At 39.8% G+C, this 20,090-nt stretch overlaps 1 protein-coding gene across 2 annotated transcripts; it reads right to left on the bottom strand.

The window, feature by feature from the left end:
- Window positions 1-4,295: 4,295 nt before the first annotated feature.
- rlf (RLF zinc finger) lies at window positions 4,296-18,608 on the bottom strand. 2 transcript variants are annotated; one of them, XM_047821347.1, is made up of 9 exons: window positions 18,194-18,608; window positions 13,352-13,506; window positions 13,068-13,091; window positions 12,886-12,967; window positions 11,612-11,747; window positions 10,994-11,196; window positions 9,459-9,595; window positions 9,208-9,349; window positions 4,296-9,107 (listed from the first exon to the last, which is right to left on the bottom strand). In XM_047821347.1, the coding sequence occupies exons 1-9, from the start codon at window positions 18,368-18,370 to the stop codon at window positions 4,506-4,508; spliced, it is 5,658 nt and encodes a 1,885-aa protein (XP_047677303.1). In that variant the 5' UTR covers window positions 18,371-18,608; the 3' UTR covers window positions 4,296-4,505. The 2 variants fall into 2 exon arrangements, with proteins under 2 accessions (XP_047677303.1, XP_026998814.1); XM_027143013.2 differs by lacking the exon at window positions 13,068-13,091 and having other exon boundaries at window positions 18,194-18,607.
- Between the last annotated feature and the right edge of the window lie 1,482 nt (window positions 18,609-20,090).

Here is a 20,090-nt window from a genome sequence, read left to right as displayed (position 1 = left end):
ACGAACCAGGACAGACGTTTACACTCTTAAAAACCTTTTCGACGATTTTGTTTAGTAGATTTAAGGCACGCCAGAAGACGCAGTTAAGTGAAATGCTCGCTGATGACTGTGTAAAACCAGAGCGCAGCCATGAAGAAAAGTAAGAAAGAATTATTATGGCGATTCATAATCCAGTCAGATCGATGGTGTAGAAAGAAAATGACACCGATTCCCAATGACCCCCGATATTACACGCCATCATGGCCAAGCTACAGATTCTCAGTTACACATAATCTGTGTTATGAGTTTTCCAGAGACATTGAGGATGAAGAACTCGTGTATGCTGATAAAATACAATACAGAAGGTATGATATATGTGATTGGACACTGCCAGGATATAAGAGGAGGAGAAGAAGAGGAAGGAGAAGAAGTAGAAGTAGAAGTGAAGAGCAAAACAAAGAAAAAAGCAAAACAAGGACAAAGAAGATAGAGGTAGAAAGAGGAAGCATACATATTGTCTTTCAAGCACAAATATAGACATCATTTGTGATTAATGTTTGTAACTATGAAAGTGCTATTTGTTTTTGTGAGGTTTTAACATCAGCGGCAGTCAGTTAGAAGGTTCTGGACTAGAACCTTGTGCCTCTTTGAGTAGATACTATCAGGGGTCTCTGGATAACTGAACATAGGCTGCGTGAGGAAATATAAACCCCAAGGAGTGTGTTGAGGTAAGGAGATGCTGGACATGAGCATCAAGACCTTATCTGAATCAGCAACTGAAGCTTACTGTAAACAGACCACAAGCATTCATTGTAAAGATCATTAATAATACATTATTGATTGAATGCTGTATAAAACGGCAACAAAACCGATGATTAAATCTAATCGAAAAACTTTCAGAGCAATGAGTTAGTGATTTTCCCACAGGTGTAACACCAGCACCTGTACCCATGGAAAGATCACTATAACCTGCACCCCCTTGTGGTTCAGCTGATCAGCGCAGATGAACACACTGGCTTTCCACTTCCTCAGGTTTTACAGGTGTGAGTCGAAGCTTAAACATACACAGCTTTTATCCCAGACTTGAACACACTGCCATGACAAGAGATTCATGTTGTTTATCAGTACAAAACAAAGCACTTTAAACTAATAATACTATAATAACACGGAGTAGTATTAAAATATAATCAGAGAAATACGCAAAGAGCTAAATTGTTTACAGCAATGTTCCGTCTGTATATACTGAGCTGTATAAAATGAGTGAAACACGTCTCTCTGGACAAAGGGCATCTGCCAAAGATGCCCTCTAGTGGACAACTTGCTGTGTACAATGTAGATAGAAGTATGTAGATATAAGATATTTAGTATATGACTGAATTATGAACCAGAGGCAGGGAAGTAGAACAGTGAGGCTACAGGGGGCTGAGGTCAAGGTGCAGGATTTGGGGTCAACCATCCAGTGTGATGGGGAGTGTGGAAAAGAGGTGAAGAGGCGAGTGCAGGTGGGATGGAGTGGGTGGAGTAAAGTGTCGGGAGTGACGTGTGACAGAAGAGTGTCAGCAGGAATCAAAGGAAATGTGTAGAAGACAGTAGTGAGAGCAGCTCTGCCGTATGGGTTAAAGACTGTAGCAGTGAGGAACAGACATGAGGCAGACATGAAGGTAGCAGAGATGAGGATGATGAGGCTCTCTTTAGGAGTGACGAAGATAGACAGGATTAGGAACGAGCACATCAGAGGGACAGCTCAGATTGGCTGTTTTGGGGACAAGGACAGAGAGGATAGATCGAGATGGTTTAGACATGTACAGAGGAGGGAGATGGTTATATTGATAGAAAGATGTTGGAGATGGAGCTGCAGGTAAGAGGTCAAAAGGGAAGGATAAAGAGGAGATATATGGATGTGTTAAAAGAGGATATGAAGGTAATTGGTGTGAGAGTAGAGGATGCCGAGGATAGAGTTATGTGGAAACTGATGATTCACTGTGGTGACCCCTAGTGGGAAAAGTCGAAAAAGAATATGCCTGTTTTAGTGTGAGTATGACATTTATATGCAGTTCAAGTGTAAAAAAAAGAGAACGATAAAAAGAGATAAATAGCATAGGTGAGTTTTAAAATCGTCATATCAGTATTTTTCGTTCCACAACAATTATTTTGAGGTTTATATCTCAGCATCTCCCGGGGTGTAAAAACACTTTTATTTCTACACACCACTCAGGAAGTGCTGTTATCACACTAACACAGACACACACTATGTAATGAGATGGTCCACATTCAGTGGGACTTCTCCCAGTAGACTTACCCTATAAAACAGTCAAGTGCAAACAAATAAAGGATCAATTGTCTTTAGAATTTATTGTTTTAAAAAAATTGAGAGTTCCACCATTTCCACCTCTTGTAGCACCAATATTTGGTGAGGCAGAGAGATTTCGTACCATTACGACCATATTAACAATGTGTTATTTTAACAGTGTTATTTTTGTTGACTGATTGGAGTCACAGAGCTTTATATTCATGTGACCTTCAGACATGTGCAGGAGGTGACTGATAAGATGAGGACACGGTTACAATAAGTTTGCATTTGTTAAAACGAAACCCTTTCAGACCCAGTACTTGTGAACAAGGTTGCAACTCTCTATATCAAGCTACACAACAATCACCTGAATTTCAGTATAATTAAGTAATCTCATCTAATTTACATTTCAAATTAATTTTTTATCATCATCTATTACTGCTTTATCATGGCTTTATTACCACAGGGCAGTTATACACCCTGAATGTAGTGGAAGTCCATCTTACAACTTTCATCAGCAGTTAAACTTGAGATTAAGTTACAGGCAAACTTAAATATGAGACAGTGAATCGATATGAATTTAATTGAGAGTTTTGTGAGAATCTCGGTTCACTACTAGTGCTCAGATGTTCAAAGAAAGTCAACATACAAGGTCTTTCACACAGATGAACTTTTTTTTTTCATTAGAAAAGACAGACAGCAAACTGGAAAATCAGTATGAACAGAAACCTGACGTAGCACAGGAGCTCTAATCACTCCTTCATAAATGAAGACAGCAGGTATAAATAAAACATACAACAATACAGACAGCCTTGATGAACTATTCCATCCTTCTAACCTTTATTAGATCTTTATTAAATGATCGAATGAAATGATTCATTTTGCTGGTTGAAGTGCCAAAGCCTCATATGGTATGCGTACGTGTGTGTAGGGAGAAGTGTCAGAGTTGTCCTTTGAGAGCACAGCCATTAGAGGTTTGATTTCTCAGTTCTAAACCCTAACCCTTCACTTAGAAATGAATCAGCTATAACTATACGTTTTACAGCCGTGAAAAAGCTACCATTCAGGTAATGATATAGTCCAACGTATGTCGTTACCTTTTCGTTACATCACTCATCAAATAAAACATCAAATACAGCCAGCAATCCAGTAAAGTGAAGGATACAATACAAATAAAATAAAGGCTAAACAAATCTGGAATTTTGACATTCATTGCTTTTTCAAGTGGCCCATAAGTTTCATTTCAGTTTAAACAACTACGGCTGATGAATTGACTGAAATTTGGACAGCTTACATAAAAGTGCGGTGGAAATGCATCTATCAAACTCAGTAAGGTCAGTGGTCATTAAACCTGTTTCTTCTTTATATGAATCCATATAATAAGCTGACCGCTTCAAAACAGCACTAGGATTCTTCTTTCTTTAATGGTTTAATTCCCATAGATCTAGTGCAACCCCACCTGTCTCCTAATGGACAATTCAGACAGGTAATTTCTGAGGGAAGGAACTCAGCTGTGTGACTGCACCAGTACTTCTGTCCAGCAAATCCAGTTTGATGATCTGTAAAGATTAGTATTATGCACATGCACATAAAAGTACACTTTCTACAGAAGTGTTCATTCACCAGTAACCTCTTGTTGGAACAAGGAGCATGGACACAAGGACACTTCCAGGCTGAGACAGCAGTCCATTGTAGGAATAATTGCACACCCACATTCACACATACCACAAATTAGCTTTAATCTACCCAAGGGCATTTATTATAGGAGGTAGGAGAAAACCCAGGAAATAACCAAGGATTCTTTGTGCTGCTTTGTTCAATACGTCTGTACAAATGTAATACATACCTGCACATACTAAAAAAAAAAAGTGTCATTTTCTATAGTTCAAACATCATAGAATTATTTATTTTGGCAACAATATGATAAATATCCAATCCCTTTAAATGATTTCTCTTGTAAACAGATACCTCTCATGGAAGTGTGTAAAATGAAGTCAGGTCTAAATAACAAGAACACTTTTGCAACTGAATTCCCAGATTTTTTTTATTTGCTCTTTCTGACACATATAAACATGTGACTGATAAGGAAATCAAGGTACGTCACCTTGGCAGGTCGGCAAATAACCAAGTGGTAATAATGATACTTAAAAAATACTGGTGGAAGTATTTTGAATCACCAAAAACAAAAAGGAAACTAAAAACACTCTACACAGTCCTAAGTAGCAGTTTGCACAGTTTATGCTTGTGTTTCAGAGGGCAGAAGATCAAGCAGGGGAGCAGATGACTTGGGTCTTTCCAGGACCACCACAGGCTTGAGGAACTGAAGCTGCTTTATTGCCTGGTCACCACAGCCCATTAAGGCCCTTTCCAAGATAAAACGGAGGTTTTGGATAGAGCTACATTCTTCTGTGGAAAGCAAGGACTTCAGGGGAGACAAGTGTGACATCCGAGTGTGGCCGATGCTGGATCGTCTCAAGTTGTTCTCCTTGACAGAGTAATTGTGCCGAAAGGAACCATGGCGGCGAGTAGCATCGGATTTATAGCAGGGGTTCAAGACTGCGACCGTCCGCAGCGGGTCAAACTGAGAGTTCTCTTCCTTCTCCTGTATGAATTTTAAAAAGGAGGACTCGAACCCCAGTGGCTTATAAGCCGCCATGTCGAATGGTCTTTGACCTAGATTGGGTACAATGCCATCTTTTTGAGACATTGCATGAGGTGCTGTAGGTAATGGCTCAGAGAGTTCAGAATTTTTCCCCCTTAGGGGCTGACGTGTCAAAGAAGCATTTGTGTGTATATAGATGGTAGCAGGAACACTAACAGCCTTGCTCTCTCGGTTTAAAGGATCCAGGGAAGCATGGTTGACGTTTATTCTAAGGGTAGATGGCGGAGAAAGGTCAAGAGGCGGAGGGGGCACAAGAGGAGGGGCAGGGGAGTCGTTTTTTGTTCGCTCCACCCGAGTTTGGTCCTCAGTGTCACCAAGCTTTTCAGCATGGCCATTAGACTCCCCATAAAGCACATCATCTGCACCGATAATTAGGCTGCAATCTGGAGGTGGATCCCTTGAGGGAGATGCCTCGTGTTTCATTTGTTCGTTTTTGATAGAATGGAGGCTCATGGGATGGTGTGGCACCCCAGAGTTCTCGGCTTGATACTCCATTTTGAGGACCCCATTAGGAGCCCTGTCTGAATCTGGCAAAGCAGATACCGTCGATTTCTTTTGTATCAGTACTTCTAGTTGCTCAGCAGTATAAAATAACGTGTCTTTGTTTTTGGTCAGCCTGGCACGAAGCATTTTGTGACACATTTTGTAATGACGGTGCAGGCTCCGTTTGCTAGATACCACAGAATTGCAGCTCTGTACCATGCATGGATAAGCCTCTGATAAGCAGCGGTCTTGGCACATCTGCAAAGCCTCTTCGGGTGTTCGGTATGCAAACCCGCCCTTTTTTGTCTTTGGCTTTAAGCATTTGACAACTTGTTCTTCCTCTGGGGTTTCCTCAGCATGCTCACCATTCTCTTCAGCTTTAGGGGAGCATCTTAATTGTTGGACATTCAGAGACTGAGAACTGGATGTGATGATCAGTTTTTTTTGGCAGCCATTATTTGATCTCTCTCTCTTGTGTGTACTTTGTAAAAGCACCACAAGGGGATCGGTGGGGTCACAGCGCCTATAGACCTCTTTGAATTTGCAGATTGAAGCTGGAGTCGTGGAATTCCGTGGAATCGGATTCTGATGCATTAGATTGGTGTGGCGGACAAGACTGCTCTTTAGGTGGTATGTTGCATTGCATTTGGGATGGGTACACTTGAATCTTGGAATGGGATCCTCTGATACCGGATGGACTTTGTGGTAATGTCGGTTCAGACTGGATAGATGATTAAACCGCTTATTACACCCATCATGCTTACAAGGAAAAGTCTTCTGCCAACAAAGATTGGAGCGATGGTAATGTACAACCTGTAGGTGGCGGAGAAGGTTGAACTTCTTTGTGAAGCCAGCACCACAGCCCTTATGTAAACACAAATATGGTTTGTCTTCGTCTGGTTTTACTCTTGTCCTCAATCTTTTACTAACCCTCCTGTTCATTGAGGCTTCATCCATGTCTGGTTTGGTCTCAGATCTGCCTTTCTGTGAAAGGTTACCCTTCAAACTCCTGTGTTTAGACGCAACTGCCCCATTATTTGTCTCAGCAGTGCCTTTCCATACACAGTGGTCTGCATTCAGAAGGCAGTTCTTCCCAGTAGGCACTTCCTTTTTGTCAGTCTGAACCTCCAGTGTCTTCAGAGCATTCGGCAGCGAATCACCCACCTTCCCAGCAAAAGAGCACAGAATTTGCTCTGCCACATCCTTGCTCAAATCATGTTTCTGCAGCAAATGGGCTTTCAGCTCTTTCTTTTCTTTGTAATCCCTAGAACAAAGGATGCATTTAAAAGGCTTAAACTTGAGTGGGTTGAAAATGTCCATCCGTTTCACCTTCTCATCACTATAATTATGCTTTTTGATATAGTGCTGCATCAATGCATGGCTAGTAACACTTCCATAGATGCAGCCTTCAACTTCACAAGTGAAAGGTTTGCTTACGTGCAGCTTGTTTTCCGATGTATTGAAAGTAAAATTGGGATTCGTCGACAAAGTTGGGGGCGATTCTGCCTTGTGAGGTGGTTGAGACTTCGACTGCTGTCTCACTAGATCAGCAGTTGCTTGGGGAGACCCTAACTCAGCTTTGCTTTCTGTTACTTTGGTTTGCGAGATAGCATTCACAGTTTTAGGACAGGTCACCTGTAGCACTTTAGATCCTGAAGCATGTGAACTACTATTTATTTTCGTCGGTGTAGTAGAATTCAAACTTAATTGATTAAGCCCAAGCACAATTTCAGCCAATGCACCAGCCAGTTCGGTGTGACAAGTAGGACTACTAAGTGCTAAAGGTGTTGTATCACACAGTGCAGAATCTGTTGCTGGTTCTTCACCAGATCCTTTTGTAGGACCTTGATCTTGACCGTTATGCTCTTTCACAGGTTTAGCCTTTGAGTGCTTTTCATTTTCCATTGTTTTGCATACTATATTTTCATTTTTAAACTGGCCGGGATGGACAATTTTCAAGTGCTTTTGGATCTCTCTGGCATTGCTGAATGTCCTTCCACATTTTTCTAAGCCACATGTGAATTTTTTACCATCAAAACACACAGCTACACAAGTCAACACACACTTTGAGTCTTTGCTTTCCAGGTGTTCTGGTGAGGACAGGTTTGTTTGTCCACCATTTAAACACTGGTCAAAAGTATCCTTTGGATCAGAAGAGGAATCATCCTCCTTTATAAGAGGCAACAAAAGTTTCCTTCTGGCTTTCCTCTGGGCTTCAAAGTCCTTTTCTGTAAAGGTGATACCATGGCTGCTTATATGCTTCAGAAATTCCTGACGGGAGAAGTAAAACTTCTTGCAGCCTGGGCTGGTGCAGGTGTATGCTGCATCTCGGTAGTGTTGAGCCTCATGGTGGAACAGCTGACCCAGGTCACAAAAGGAGAGGCTACAACCTTTTAGTTCGCAGTGGTAAGACAGGCGAAAGCCATGTTTGTGCTTGTGCATGATGAGTTTGTTGATTGTTTCAAAACGAGAATTGCAACCTGCAACTACACACACGTAAGGACAATCTCCGTAATGTGTGCGCCGGTGCATCTGGTTGTGATAGGCCGTGATAAACGTCCGCCGACAGAACGTGCATTTCTCTCGACGATTACTCATCTCAAAGTAATGTCTGACATTTGGGTCCGCATCATCATGATCATTCTTCAAGTGAACACCCAAGTACTTGAAAAGTTTGAAATGTTTTGAACAGTCAGTAGCAGGACATACATAAACCTCACGATCTTGTAACTTATAGTGAATATTGATGTAATCAAACGTGATATAATCGTCACCTGCTTCCATATTAGGCACGGTGGCAGTTGGCTCCAATACATGCTCTATTACACCAGAGGACGTGTCGAAGTGTATCTCACCGGGTTCCAAGTCGTATTCACTAGTTTCCGACTTTGGCTCACTTTTCATCTTATTTTTAACTTTCTTCCTTTTCAAATGGTATGCAGGCATTTGGAGGTGTGTTTTGGAATGTGGCACAAACTCGTCTCGGTTTGTGCATTTTTGCAGGCATACAGGACACGTCCACACGCCGTTCTCCACATGCTTTCTTGCATGGTGGCACAACCGTGACTCAATCACCTCCTTCTGGCATATCTCACAACGTACTTTGTACTGAAGCCACCTTTTGGATCTATCCGAAGTCCAAAGAAGCATTTTTGATCTTTTCTTTTGCAACAACCCCTCATCTTCCTTGTGCTGCTCATTCTTCTCTTCAGAGCTGCTGCATTTTTCATCCTCATGCTTTTCTTCTTCCTCCTCTCTGTTCACCCCAGTTGGCACACCATGGGCATGTTCCAACCCTGGACCGTCGTCTTCATCAGGTTCCAGCCCAAGCAAATTCGTACAGTAGTACTTTAAAGTCTTCCAGTCCCAGAACTCTGGGTCACATGGCCAGAGGGCTTTGAGTGCAAGCAGTAGTTCACAGCGTAGTGAATTTGGGATTATAGCATTCTCCTCGTCGTACTTTTGATCGGGCCGCTTGTAAAGATCCTCCAGACCAACAAACACCTCTGGAGATGGGCTTAAAAAGAATTCTGTAAGCTGGGATGCTCGCAACACCTCTAAATCATCCAAGAGAAGACAAGCCACAGTTTTGCAGACACTGGTTTTGGTTTCTGGATACTCTTGCCTTGGAAGCTGAAGGGCTTTCACACAAAGTTCAACAGATACTGCCAGACCAGGATGCATTACCTGGTACTGGGGAGAAGACAGAGAAAGGAGAATTAAGGGGACATTCAATTGTTTAAAGCTGATAAACAAAGAAGAAACCCATAAATGTAAAGGAACAATTCTTCACCTCAGTCTGAATTACTCGAATAAGGTACAGCAGATGGTAGACAGTCTTTGCTATGGTTCCAAACTGGAGGCAACGTTCTAGGAACGATTTAAAAGAACCATCAAGCCTCCTCTGCAGCTTACTCCAAAAGAGTGTCAACTCCCTAAAGAGAATAAACAAGAGAGACAAACAATCCATATTTCATTTAACAACACAATCTTCAAATTCACATTACAAGTGAATATCTGTGCAGCTCAAAGTTATTAACACACCATGAGCAGTAAAGGCTTCCTTTCTGCAGCTGTTGTGTCAAGTAGGTGGTGCAAAGGATGAAGGCTGTGTTCTCATCACCTTCTGTCTCCATATTGCAAATGATGTCCAAAACATCCTTGCCATCCAATCTGGAAATCTAACCAAAAATGAGACAAGTGTATTAACATGATGGACACATGGGCAGTATGGGATGGCCGCACTGGAGGAGTCCTTGCTAAACTGCACTTTACCAAATAACACCTACACAAAGTTTTTACTGCCTTTACAAAATGTACCACTGAATATGACCCAGCTCCAACTAATTCAATGTGGCAGATAGTATTTACTGCAAAACTACAGTTGTATGCTTCCTGGACAAACTTTTATACACTTAAAGGTGGGGTCTCCAATGTTTGAGAAATGCTTCAGAAAACTGCGTTGGGTTGACAAACTAAACAAAAATCAAAACTAACGTGTAGCCAATGAGCAGAAAGGGGCAGGTCTTGTCAATATGGGCGGAGAGAGTGTTCAGTGCGCATGTGTGACATTAGCAGAAAGCGGTTTTAACATCGACAAGAAGAAAGGATTACGATAAGGCAAGAAGTAGGACGTGTTAATATAGGACCAGCTTTCCAGCGCTGGAGAGAACTGAAGGAGCAGGAAGTTGGCCATATATTCACAGATTGGAGTTTCCTGAGTCAATAACTCCTGAGCTAAACGCTGTTACTACACAAATAACACCTCTTTTCTATCGTAGTAATGTAATTGTAGTAATGAGGCAGCTACAACTGTGTTTTGTGTAGTAACAGAGTTTAGCTCAGGAGTTATTGACTCGGGAAACTCCAATCTGTGAATATGTGGCTTTACTTTAGACGGCGAGGCGCTTTTTTCCTTCTCAATAGGTGAGTAACGTTGTTTTTGCTTTGTTTCACAGAACTAATATATGCCGTCCTTTACACGATTATGCTTCTGTGTCATTTTTGCTTGTTTGTTTATCTGCAATCGTATTGTTCTTCCCTTCCCAGCTATGATAGACACATTTCTTTCCAGTAGTTGCCTGGGTTATGCATGTATGCGTGGGAGGAGCTATCAATACAGGGATGGGGCCGTGGGTTAGGGGCGTGTTTGTTTTGGTGATTTTATGTGTCAACATTGGCTTTCAAACAATGGAGACCCCACCATTAATATTAATGCAGCTGTCACTCACCATCTAGCATCAACATGTCTAAAGAGGGAAATATTGTGTCATTTATTTAAACTCCAACACACAGCTAGACGAAAACTCAAATTAATTTCTACTCCATATGACAATCATGTTACATGCCCTAAATAGTGCCTTACATGCAACTCTCACCATTTCACATTCAGCAGCATGAAAATACAACCTGCAAGCTGTGGTCAGTGTTGTCACACATATCCCGCATGCAAAAAAAGAGCGCTCTCAACACAACTGCTGTTAGTTGCATGTTTGCTTGTATGAGAATGAAAGTGCATTAAGACTATAAGCACTAAGCCTTTCAGTCATACTATTATATGAAATGACAGAGTTAGTTACCTCTAGAATGGCCTCCTCACTGGGCAGTTGCTGACAGAGCTGTGTAACATAAGTTTGGCGAAAGGTGGCCTGATTGGGCAACATGCTGCAGTTGGCACAGGCTTTAGTAAGGATTAGAGCCTTCTCAACTTCTCCTACTTTCTCCAGATGTTTGATCCTCATCTCCAAAAAGTCTCCTCCCTCCAGACCCAGGTAGGCATTCACTGATAAAAACAAACAGATTATCAGTTTGCAGTTGTAAAAGAGAAACCCTTTGTAAGAGTGAAGGAATTAGTTTGGTTTCTACATGTACATAGCTGCAAAAATAAAAACATTTATTGATAAATCTTTAAAGAAATTGAAGTGAAAGTGTGTTCTGTGAGCAGAAAGATTAATGACTACAATAACCAAACCATTTTTCTACACATTTAAATAAATGAGCCTGATATTTAAATGACTGGTTTATGTTCATTTTAATTTGAGAACTTCAACTGTAGACAATGCAACAGGGGGAAAAGGCGCAACAATATACTGATACCCGTAAGCATTAACCAGGGATGGCCCTTTATCAGATACAAAAAAAAAAAAAAACACTGATCTACACACTGCAGCTATAAGTGTAAAATAAAAGCTACTGACATTCATCATCTTCTGTGGGCTGCTCGGTGAGAAGGGCGATGAGGGAGGGGTTACTCCATGCCCCGCCCTCTCCAGTGATCTGCACCAGTGCCTGCAAGTCTGTGCTCCCGTACTCCAGCATAGCTTCATGCGCCGCCTGCATACACACACGTTGAAAACATTGACCAAAACCTACAGACGCCTTCTGGTGTCTCAACAAAAATCGTCTGAAACCATGGGTGATCGACTCATTTGTTCGGGTGCATTTTTAAATAACGAGGGCATATTTGATGCACCGATTAGACCTAATTTAACTGAATTAATTTCAGCAACTTTAGACAGCTGTCATGTGCTAATGCTAATTTTATATGTGGTATTAAAATTTTGCTCCTCGTTTATAAATCTCTGAATGGTTTGGCCCCCTCTTATCTCAGTGAATTACTGACTGAGTATCAACCCAATAGATCCCTTCGGTCTTCCAACCAGGATCTATTGTTTACCCCAAAGTGTAGGCTTAAGTGCAAGGGAGATCGTGCAAGGGAGATCTGGAACGCCTTGCCACTGTCCATTAGACAAGCCTCTTCTCAGGCTAAAGGCATTATTACTTGAACGATTTTTCTGGTCGTTTGTTGTGTTTTTCTGTTTTTAATGACCTAATGGAAAGCACATTGGTCAACAGAAGTTGTAAGTAATTGTGCTATATAAATAAATTGTCATTGTAAGCCTAACAAGACAGAATCCACAAAAGGTTTACTAAACAAGGTAATAGTACTTTTCTCCAACTAACACAGCAAAAAAAGACATACACTGATCAAAAGAGACAGTACTGAAGTTTATCCAATAGCATGTGTGACCACAGTGCTCGTTATGAGACTGTATATACTGCCTGTTTTTCTTGGGATTGTTGCTACATGCTTGTTTATTGAGAAACTAAACCCAGTTTTCCTCTAGGAGAATTATATTCAGTCCTTTTCTCTATATCGTAATAAATCTGAAGAATCTGTGCTAAGACTGAGCAGGTCGATTTCCCCAAATAACACCTAAAGGAGCAGAAAAGGTTTGTAGGTCAGTCCTATTCGGATTACATTATTCAGCTTTTCACTGAACATTGAAGAGGCTTCTCTTTTGCTTTTTACATTCAGGCAAGTTCTGGCACATCTTAGAGATGTGCTGAAGCACTGTATTCCACCCCAATGCTTACTCAATTCATGCAGATCTGCTGTTACCTTCTGCATCTTCATTTCTGGTTTCAATATCATTTTTAAAAGGACAGAACGGTGCAGGTCACATCTTACCTGTACAGAGCCATGAAACTGTAGCCAAGCTTCAAGTGGGATCTCATTCTGAGGTACGGACAGAAGCAATTCAAAGCAGCTCCTAATTAAAGCAGAACAGAGCGCAGCATTTAGGCAATGCTGGGAAACAAAAACAAAAGTCAGTAATAGAGAAAAAAAAAGTGATGAATGTTTAGGTTGACCTCATAGACACAGGATAAGGTTGCCTGTAAATGATCCAGGTGAATTCAGATGAGGATTTTAATTCATTTATTTATGTTGTAAAACAGATATAAAAAAAAGAAAAGAAAAAGAAAGCAAGCGAGGGAGAGAGAGAGAGAAATTAAATTCACAAACCCCACAATCTTGCTGTGATGTTTTAACCCTGGCTAATTTAATAGCCAGTAATAATGGAACCGAAACAAGTCTACGATACAGTACCGATCCAAGCATGTGGTGCTGATGTTCTCTAAAAAGGAGTACTTACAGAGCAAGTCTCTTCAGCACGAGGGCCACGCTGGATGAACTGGCAGTCAGGTGTGGCCTCGCTGATGCAAAGCAGTTGATGGACAGACAGTAGACCTCCAGCAGCGTGAGTCCGTGCTCTACGGAGTTCCGGCTCCCGGCATAGTGCGCAAGAGCCTGTGGAGAAATACAAAACATATTCATTCGACTTAACCGACTTAGTGCTCATGGTCCTTAATGAAAATGTACAGGCTTTCTATTCACAACAAGAAACCGTTTGTGTAAAGCTAAAGACGGTTAGTGAAACTGAAATTCACTGAGACTATGAATGAAATGCACCTGATGCAAAATTATTTTACAATTAATAGTAATTATTATTTTTTGGTTCTGCATTTAAAAGCAATACAGGCCAGTTCGATAATAACGATTAACAATGCGTTAATTAACTTCCCTACCCAAGCATTACATACTTAATATAAATGTGATAAAATTATTAAACTCTGTGTATTTGAATTGCTAATGCATTCCTGTATGATACACAAAGGAGAAAGGTATGATGTTATATGAAAATCAATGAGAGCGATGTGATACAAAATGTAAAGCAAAATCACTGTTGCCACCATGAACTTGAACATTTTCCAATAACCACACATCCCAAACTATTTTATTCTATGTAATCTACAAAAATTTGCCAGCAAAAACATTTGTTTTAATGGAAAATCAGCATAATTATTTTTATCTGCTTATATTAAATGTTGACAAAACAGAGTTTACAGAAAACTTATATCAACAGTTTGTACCTGGTTATACATTACAGTGCATTAGAAGATGTTACAACTAGAGAAAAAATAAATTAAAACAAGCTCATTGTATTTGTATATAACGTAATAAAACACTGGTAATTTACATGAATTCTGACTAATCAGAACTGAGAGTCCAACATTGAGTGAAACCATCTCAGAAACAAGTGAAAGGACTGATTAAACATGATTACTCAGCTGTACCGGAAATGAACTGAGCATACCAAAATAAACCAGCTGTTATACAGCAGCTATAATAGTCGTGAAAGTTTTAGCGTGGCAGAAAATTAAGAAGTCGCATTTCCTCTGAAACTTAAGTTTCAACACTGGCCAATGCAACTTTCTAAAGTTACAATTAAATGTCTGGAATTTATATATTTCTATAAATATATTGTGATAATGTGCCTTGTTAAAAGCACCTGATTTCTTATTACTGTTTTTTGGGAATATATATTTCAGCTGTTTTACTCAATCACTAAAACTCACTCGCTGTAATTTAGCATGCTTAAATTCTGCTATCGAGTCAGATCGGTCCCCGGTTCAGCTCCACACCAAGTTGATCATTGGCATATGATTTAAATATGTATTATTCACCATACACTCTACACACACTGCTACCCAAAAAGATCCATATTTAGCACTCCTAACAATGACCCATTATCTGATCCTTCTACATCACTGTACTTTTGTAACACTGAGCAGCTAATGAGCTGCCAAACTCAGAAGAGACTGCACATGAGGAAATCCCTGATTGACCATTTTCACCTCAAACCATCTGCTACGTAGTACACTGATTGGACCTTCGGGATCAGAGCGGATGTACCTTGGGTAACGGTGCAATTTCCCCCTAGAATATAACTTTGTACCACACACCCCCACCCCACCCCAACACACACGTGCAAACACACACACACGTAAGCTTGGCCTACATGCTAGAAATAATGAACAGATTGCGGAGTTGAGTTTAAGGTGTAAGCTCGTTTTTAAAAGTTCGTGTCAACTCTAAGCAAAAATATCAAAAAAAAAAAAAAAGTCAGTAAATAATATGATAAATAAATACTATAAATAGAATGATAATGACGTATTTTCAAAACACATAATATTCACACACTGCTATCCAGTCATTCACATTAAGCTGGCTTCATGGAGCACACAATATTCACATTTAAATACAATATTAATCTGATATAATTTTCTTGATAACATTGCTTCAGTCATTAAATTTAAAAAAGAGGAGAAGCAATAAAATGACAGTCACTTTCTGGGTTTGCTCCAGGTTCAAAGATGAACACTGTTAGGAGTGAGATTGGTGGAGAGAGAAGATAGATGATCCATTTAATGATGCTTGTTTAAAGGTCTATTTAAAAACTGCAAAAAGGATCAAGTCAAAATGTTCACCCCTGGGAGACTAGGGCTTTTTTGTATGATTTTTGCCAGATTAAAAAAAAAACAAAACAATGCAAATATTTGCTGTATTCGTTTTAAAACTATATCCTATGAATGCAATGACAGTCTTGGCCATCTTCAATTTGACAACCAAACAAACATGAAATCGTTTTATATTAAATTTTAATGTACTCTATTCATTCCATAACCAAACAAACAAACAGCATATTGAGTCAAGCCAGCGCTTTATAAGTTCTTCTTAGCCACTATAGAATGGCATCAGGGGTTTTCGCCTAATATCTCCATTGTATTGTGTCACTATCACAATACTGATATTACACAATCATTATGCTCAGCACTATTTACAGTATCAGTTTTGCTGCAGGTTCTTGTTTCTCTTTCTGTAATTTTTTTGCACAATGAAAAGCAACAGGTGGGGTACATCAGGTAGTAATCTCAGTGGATCTGTCCTACAGAGACACCCGTGAAGTGAGACACCTGCTGAAAAAGTCACCAATCTGGATCTGTGCATCAAAAACGTCTGAAATTACTGTATGGCTGTTCAGAGCTGCTGAAGTGTTTTCTAAAATCTCACAATTCAAGAACAGCATCTGCTTGCTGCTGAATCCCTTACACGTACACAAATGTGCACTACATCCTGTAATCCCATTAAACTCATGATCACGACTGTTTCTACACTCACTAAAGGCGATACAACTTCCTACTTATCACATACACATCTACACTTTGTTAAGTGCAGATTTTTTATTCATTCTCACCATCATCCATCCATAAAGAGTGAGAATTGATAGATGCTTCATTACGGCTCATGGTTTCTGATTTCTATAATGTACTTCATGGTCGATTAACCATTATAATCTGCTTTTAAAAACACAAGGCCATTCTCATATATCATTTCCTTTACAACGTCAGACTTTAGCGTAACAGTTCGAACAGTATTCGTTGTTTCAGACATGATGATGTTTAAGAGCCCATGATCAACTTTTAATCACTAAATACTTAGATTTCCTAAACATTTAGACAAATGGTGCATCACTTTATAAAGCTCTAAACAAATACACTTTATTTTTAGGGACTGTTAACTCAATGGGATTTTTTGCAGTAGCAAGAGAAAACAGGAACTTACCCATTTCAACAAGTACAGTAATAATATACATCAGCACCATGCAAATAAATTTATGATGTTTTTGTCGCTCCTTTGCAGCTGTACTTCAGTCATGCAGTAATTTTCCTGCTGAGTGCCAGAACCCTTTCAGACAGGAAATCACATATGTGGGAGGGTTTTTTTTCCCTTCCTTTTACGAGGGAAGCCATCCAAGGCTAAGGACAGTCTGAAATCCATCTGAAACGCGACTACTTAAACCGTGTCAGCCAAAAACGAAGGCCTGTGAATCACTCAAAACCTATAAACCAACAATTTCCCTAACAATCAGTTACTTACATGCATGCTTAAATAACACACATCACAGGCAAAAAAAGTTTAGGGGTAACTCCAGGGGTAACTTCTTTCAGCAGAATAAATTCTCATAGTAAGAGTTATAAATCTCTCCCTCTCTCTCTCTCTCTTTTTTTTTTAGAGATCTCATTATAAACCGATCGTGCCTTAAATCTAATACCGATTACATTTTTAAAAAAGTGTGTATTTTTTTTAACACAATGTCTTTTCTAAAATATTTTCTCCAAAACCTGGTCTACCTTAAAAAAAACAACACCTTTCTACACACCAAATGTAAAGTTTGTTTTAATCGATGATTTGAAAAGATAAAAATAAATAAAATAAAACACGACTTTAAAAAGAATAATCCCAATCCCAAGACAAAACAGAGTAAGATATCTACAAAAACATCAAATAAAATTGTATTCGTCACATACACACACGTACAGGACAGGACGCTGAAAGCCTGTATGTCTGTATGCCATTTGCCACAAAACATTTTCTTTTGGCTTTTTGGAGCAATGTCTGACTTTCGATTTGCTGTCTAAAGAAAAACAAAAGAGGAAATTTCATCTTAACTTCTACAAAACCGACCATGAAGATCTAAGCTGCACCTTGTCTCACTACGTGACTAATCTCTCTCTCACACACTCTCTCTCTCTCTCTCTCGAACACACACACGCCGTAGTGAACTTTGGAAAGTTGTACCTGCACCATGCAAAGGGAAAATCGAACACAGACAATCTGATGGCCATCACATGATGCACAGACACAGTCATCCAACTCGTACTGACCAACTTGCCTTATAAATAAACATATATAAATAAAAATACACACACACGTTATAAAATACAAATTAGGCTACATTTGGCATCTAAACGTCCACGTGATTAGCATTAAAAGACATTCCGTAATGTCAGTTAAAACAGAAAAAGTCAGAAAACGACACTACAAATCTGAGGGCCAACGCATTTCACATCGGTTCCTAAAAAATTCTACTTTGTTCTTCAAAACTACATCGATAATGTGTTAAATACCGAAACGGTCCGTATTTAGAACCACAGCACGGATTATAAACAAGAGCAGATTGTAAATAAAACGTGCATTTCTTCCCTTCACGTGCAGACGCATAGTTTAGTTAGCTAGTAGCGGATAGCTAACATTAGCCCGCTGGCTGCTGCTGTGTGAAACAATTCGCCGTTTGTTTGTTTTTTTTATTTACCTCACAGAAGTTGTCGCAGTACTCGGTGGACGAGGCCTCCGAGATGTCCCGCTGCCTCAGGGCGACCTCGAGGTGCTGCAACGTCGCCTGTAGACCCTCCATAGCGTAAAACGTGTCCTCGACCGCCCAGCCTTGGCCACTCCGCTCCAAATCCCCGTCTGCGCTCTCGTCCGCCATCTTCACTGCTGGCCCCGGCGCGTACGCATTCAGCGGATCACGTGATCACGTCCAACGGTAGGCCCGAATAAAAGTGGGGGAGACCCGACAGTGGGACGAACAGAATTGCGTCCAATCAAAGGGGGTCCTCAGTAACCAATAGCAAAGCACGCAAGGCTACACCCCTGGCGTTTGGAGGTTAGGTAACGCCCACCACCTCACCACAGGGGCAGAGGGGCTTCCTACACACAAATGTGGGGTTATCGTGCTTTGGAGGGCGAAACCCCCCCCCCCCCCCCCCAAAAAAACAAAACAGAAATATATCTTTATTATTTTGCATTTACTGTATGTTTTAAGAAACAGAATTCCTGTGTGTGTGTGTGTGTGTGTGTGTGTGTGTGTGTGTGTGTGTGTGTGTGTGTGTGTGTGTGTGTGTGAACATTCACTTGGCCAATAAACCTGATTCTGATTCTGGGTTCTGAAAAAACACAAAAAAGAGTATTGTTTTAAGAAACAGAATTCCTGTGTGTGTGTGTGTGTGTGTGTGTGTGTGTGTGTGTGTGTGTGTGTGTGTGTGTGTGTGTGTGTGTGTGTGTGAACATTCACTTGGCCAATAAACCTGATTCTGATTCTGGGTTCTGAAAAAACACAAAAAAGAGGAGATACAAACTCCAGGTGGTCTTTTGCATCTGTACAACATTTATCAGACTGTATATTTATAATCACACCCTCCAGTGTCACCCAGATGAGGATGAGGTTCCCCATTGATTCTGGTTCCTCTCAAGGTTTCTTCCTTTACCTTTCAAGGGAGTTTTTCCTCAACACAGTCACCTGAGTCTCCTCAGACTTGTTCATTGGGAATAAATACAAACACATTTAAATATATCTAATATTTATCTTGAAATTTGTATTCTATTAATCTTTATATTATTCTTTATAATAGTCTTTTTTTTCTGTGTTTATGTTCTGTAAAGCTGCTTTGAGACAATGTCAATTGTAAAAACAAATAAATTTTAATTGAATTGAATTGAATTATACAGTAATCCATTTATCCAATCATGTATGAGCAGCACAATTTAATCTGTACTGTGTTATTATTTATAATAGTGTATAATGTGTTACCGAGATAAGGATGTGATCCAGTTTGTGTATGGTTCAGCTCAAGGTTCCATCATAAGTGTTTTTACTTGCCACTGTCATCCCTGGCTTGCTCATTAAAGATACACCAGTGTATTTCCACATTTTAAAAGTATATATCGATTTCATATTTTTTTCTGTAATGCTTTGTTAGACTGTGCATTGTTAAAAATAAACAAATAAAATTGAATTGAATAGAATTGTACAGAATGTTTAAGAAAAGGGTTGGAAATTGCACAGTGGTGTGGATTTTGATATACAGTATATTATACGAATAATATAAAATATACAACACTTATTAATGTGAAGTAAATAAACTGTTGTGCAGAGGTAAAGATAATAACAAGGTCACTTTAAAGTGGCTGGTGAGTGAAATATGCTTTGTCTTTTTAACCATGTATTAACAAAAGAAGACGTAGTAGTAACCAGTCATGAAGCCAGAGCAGTTTATGGTAAGGCCTTGGAATCTGATTGCCTGAGGGCCCTTCATAACCACAAATTAACTTTATTTACATCATTTTATAGCTTTAGGTAAAAAAGAGAAATAACTCTATCTTATATTGTATTTTATTTTATTACTATTTTATTTGTTTCTCAGACCTAT

The sequence above is a fragment of the Tachysurus fulvidraco genome, chromosome 12 (assembly GCF_022655615.1).
Source record: "Tachysurus fulvidraco isolate hzauxx_2018 chromosome 12, HZAU_PFXX_2.0, whole genome shotgun sequence".
Lineage (NCBI taxonomy): Eukaryota > Metazoa > Chordata > Actinopteri > Siluriformes > Bagridae > Tachysurus > Tachysurus fulvidraco.
Note: the sequence above shows the minus strand (reverse complement) of the source record. Positions and strands in the feature narration are given on the sequence as shown.

Bases quoted from the DNA above. Each gene is read 5' to 3' on its own strand.
- rlf (XM_047821347.1), bottom strand. From the start codon at position 18,370: ATGGCGGACGAGAGCGCAGACGGGGATTTGGAGCGGAGTGGCCAAGGC. The intron at 13,507-18,193 runs GTAAATAAAAAA...ATTTCTCCACAG, and splicing joins ACTGCGACAACTTCTGTGAG to GCTCTTGCGCACTATGCCGG. The intron at 9,596-10,993 runs GTAACTAACTCT...ATTTTTGGTTAG, and splicing joins GTGAGGAGGCCATTCTAGAG to ATTTCCAGATTGGATGGCAA.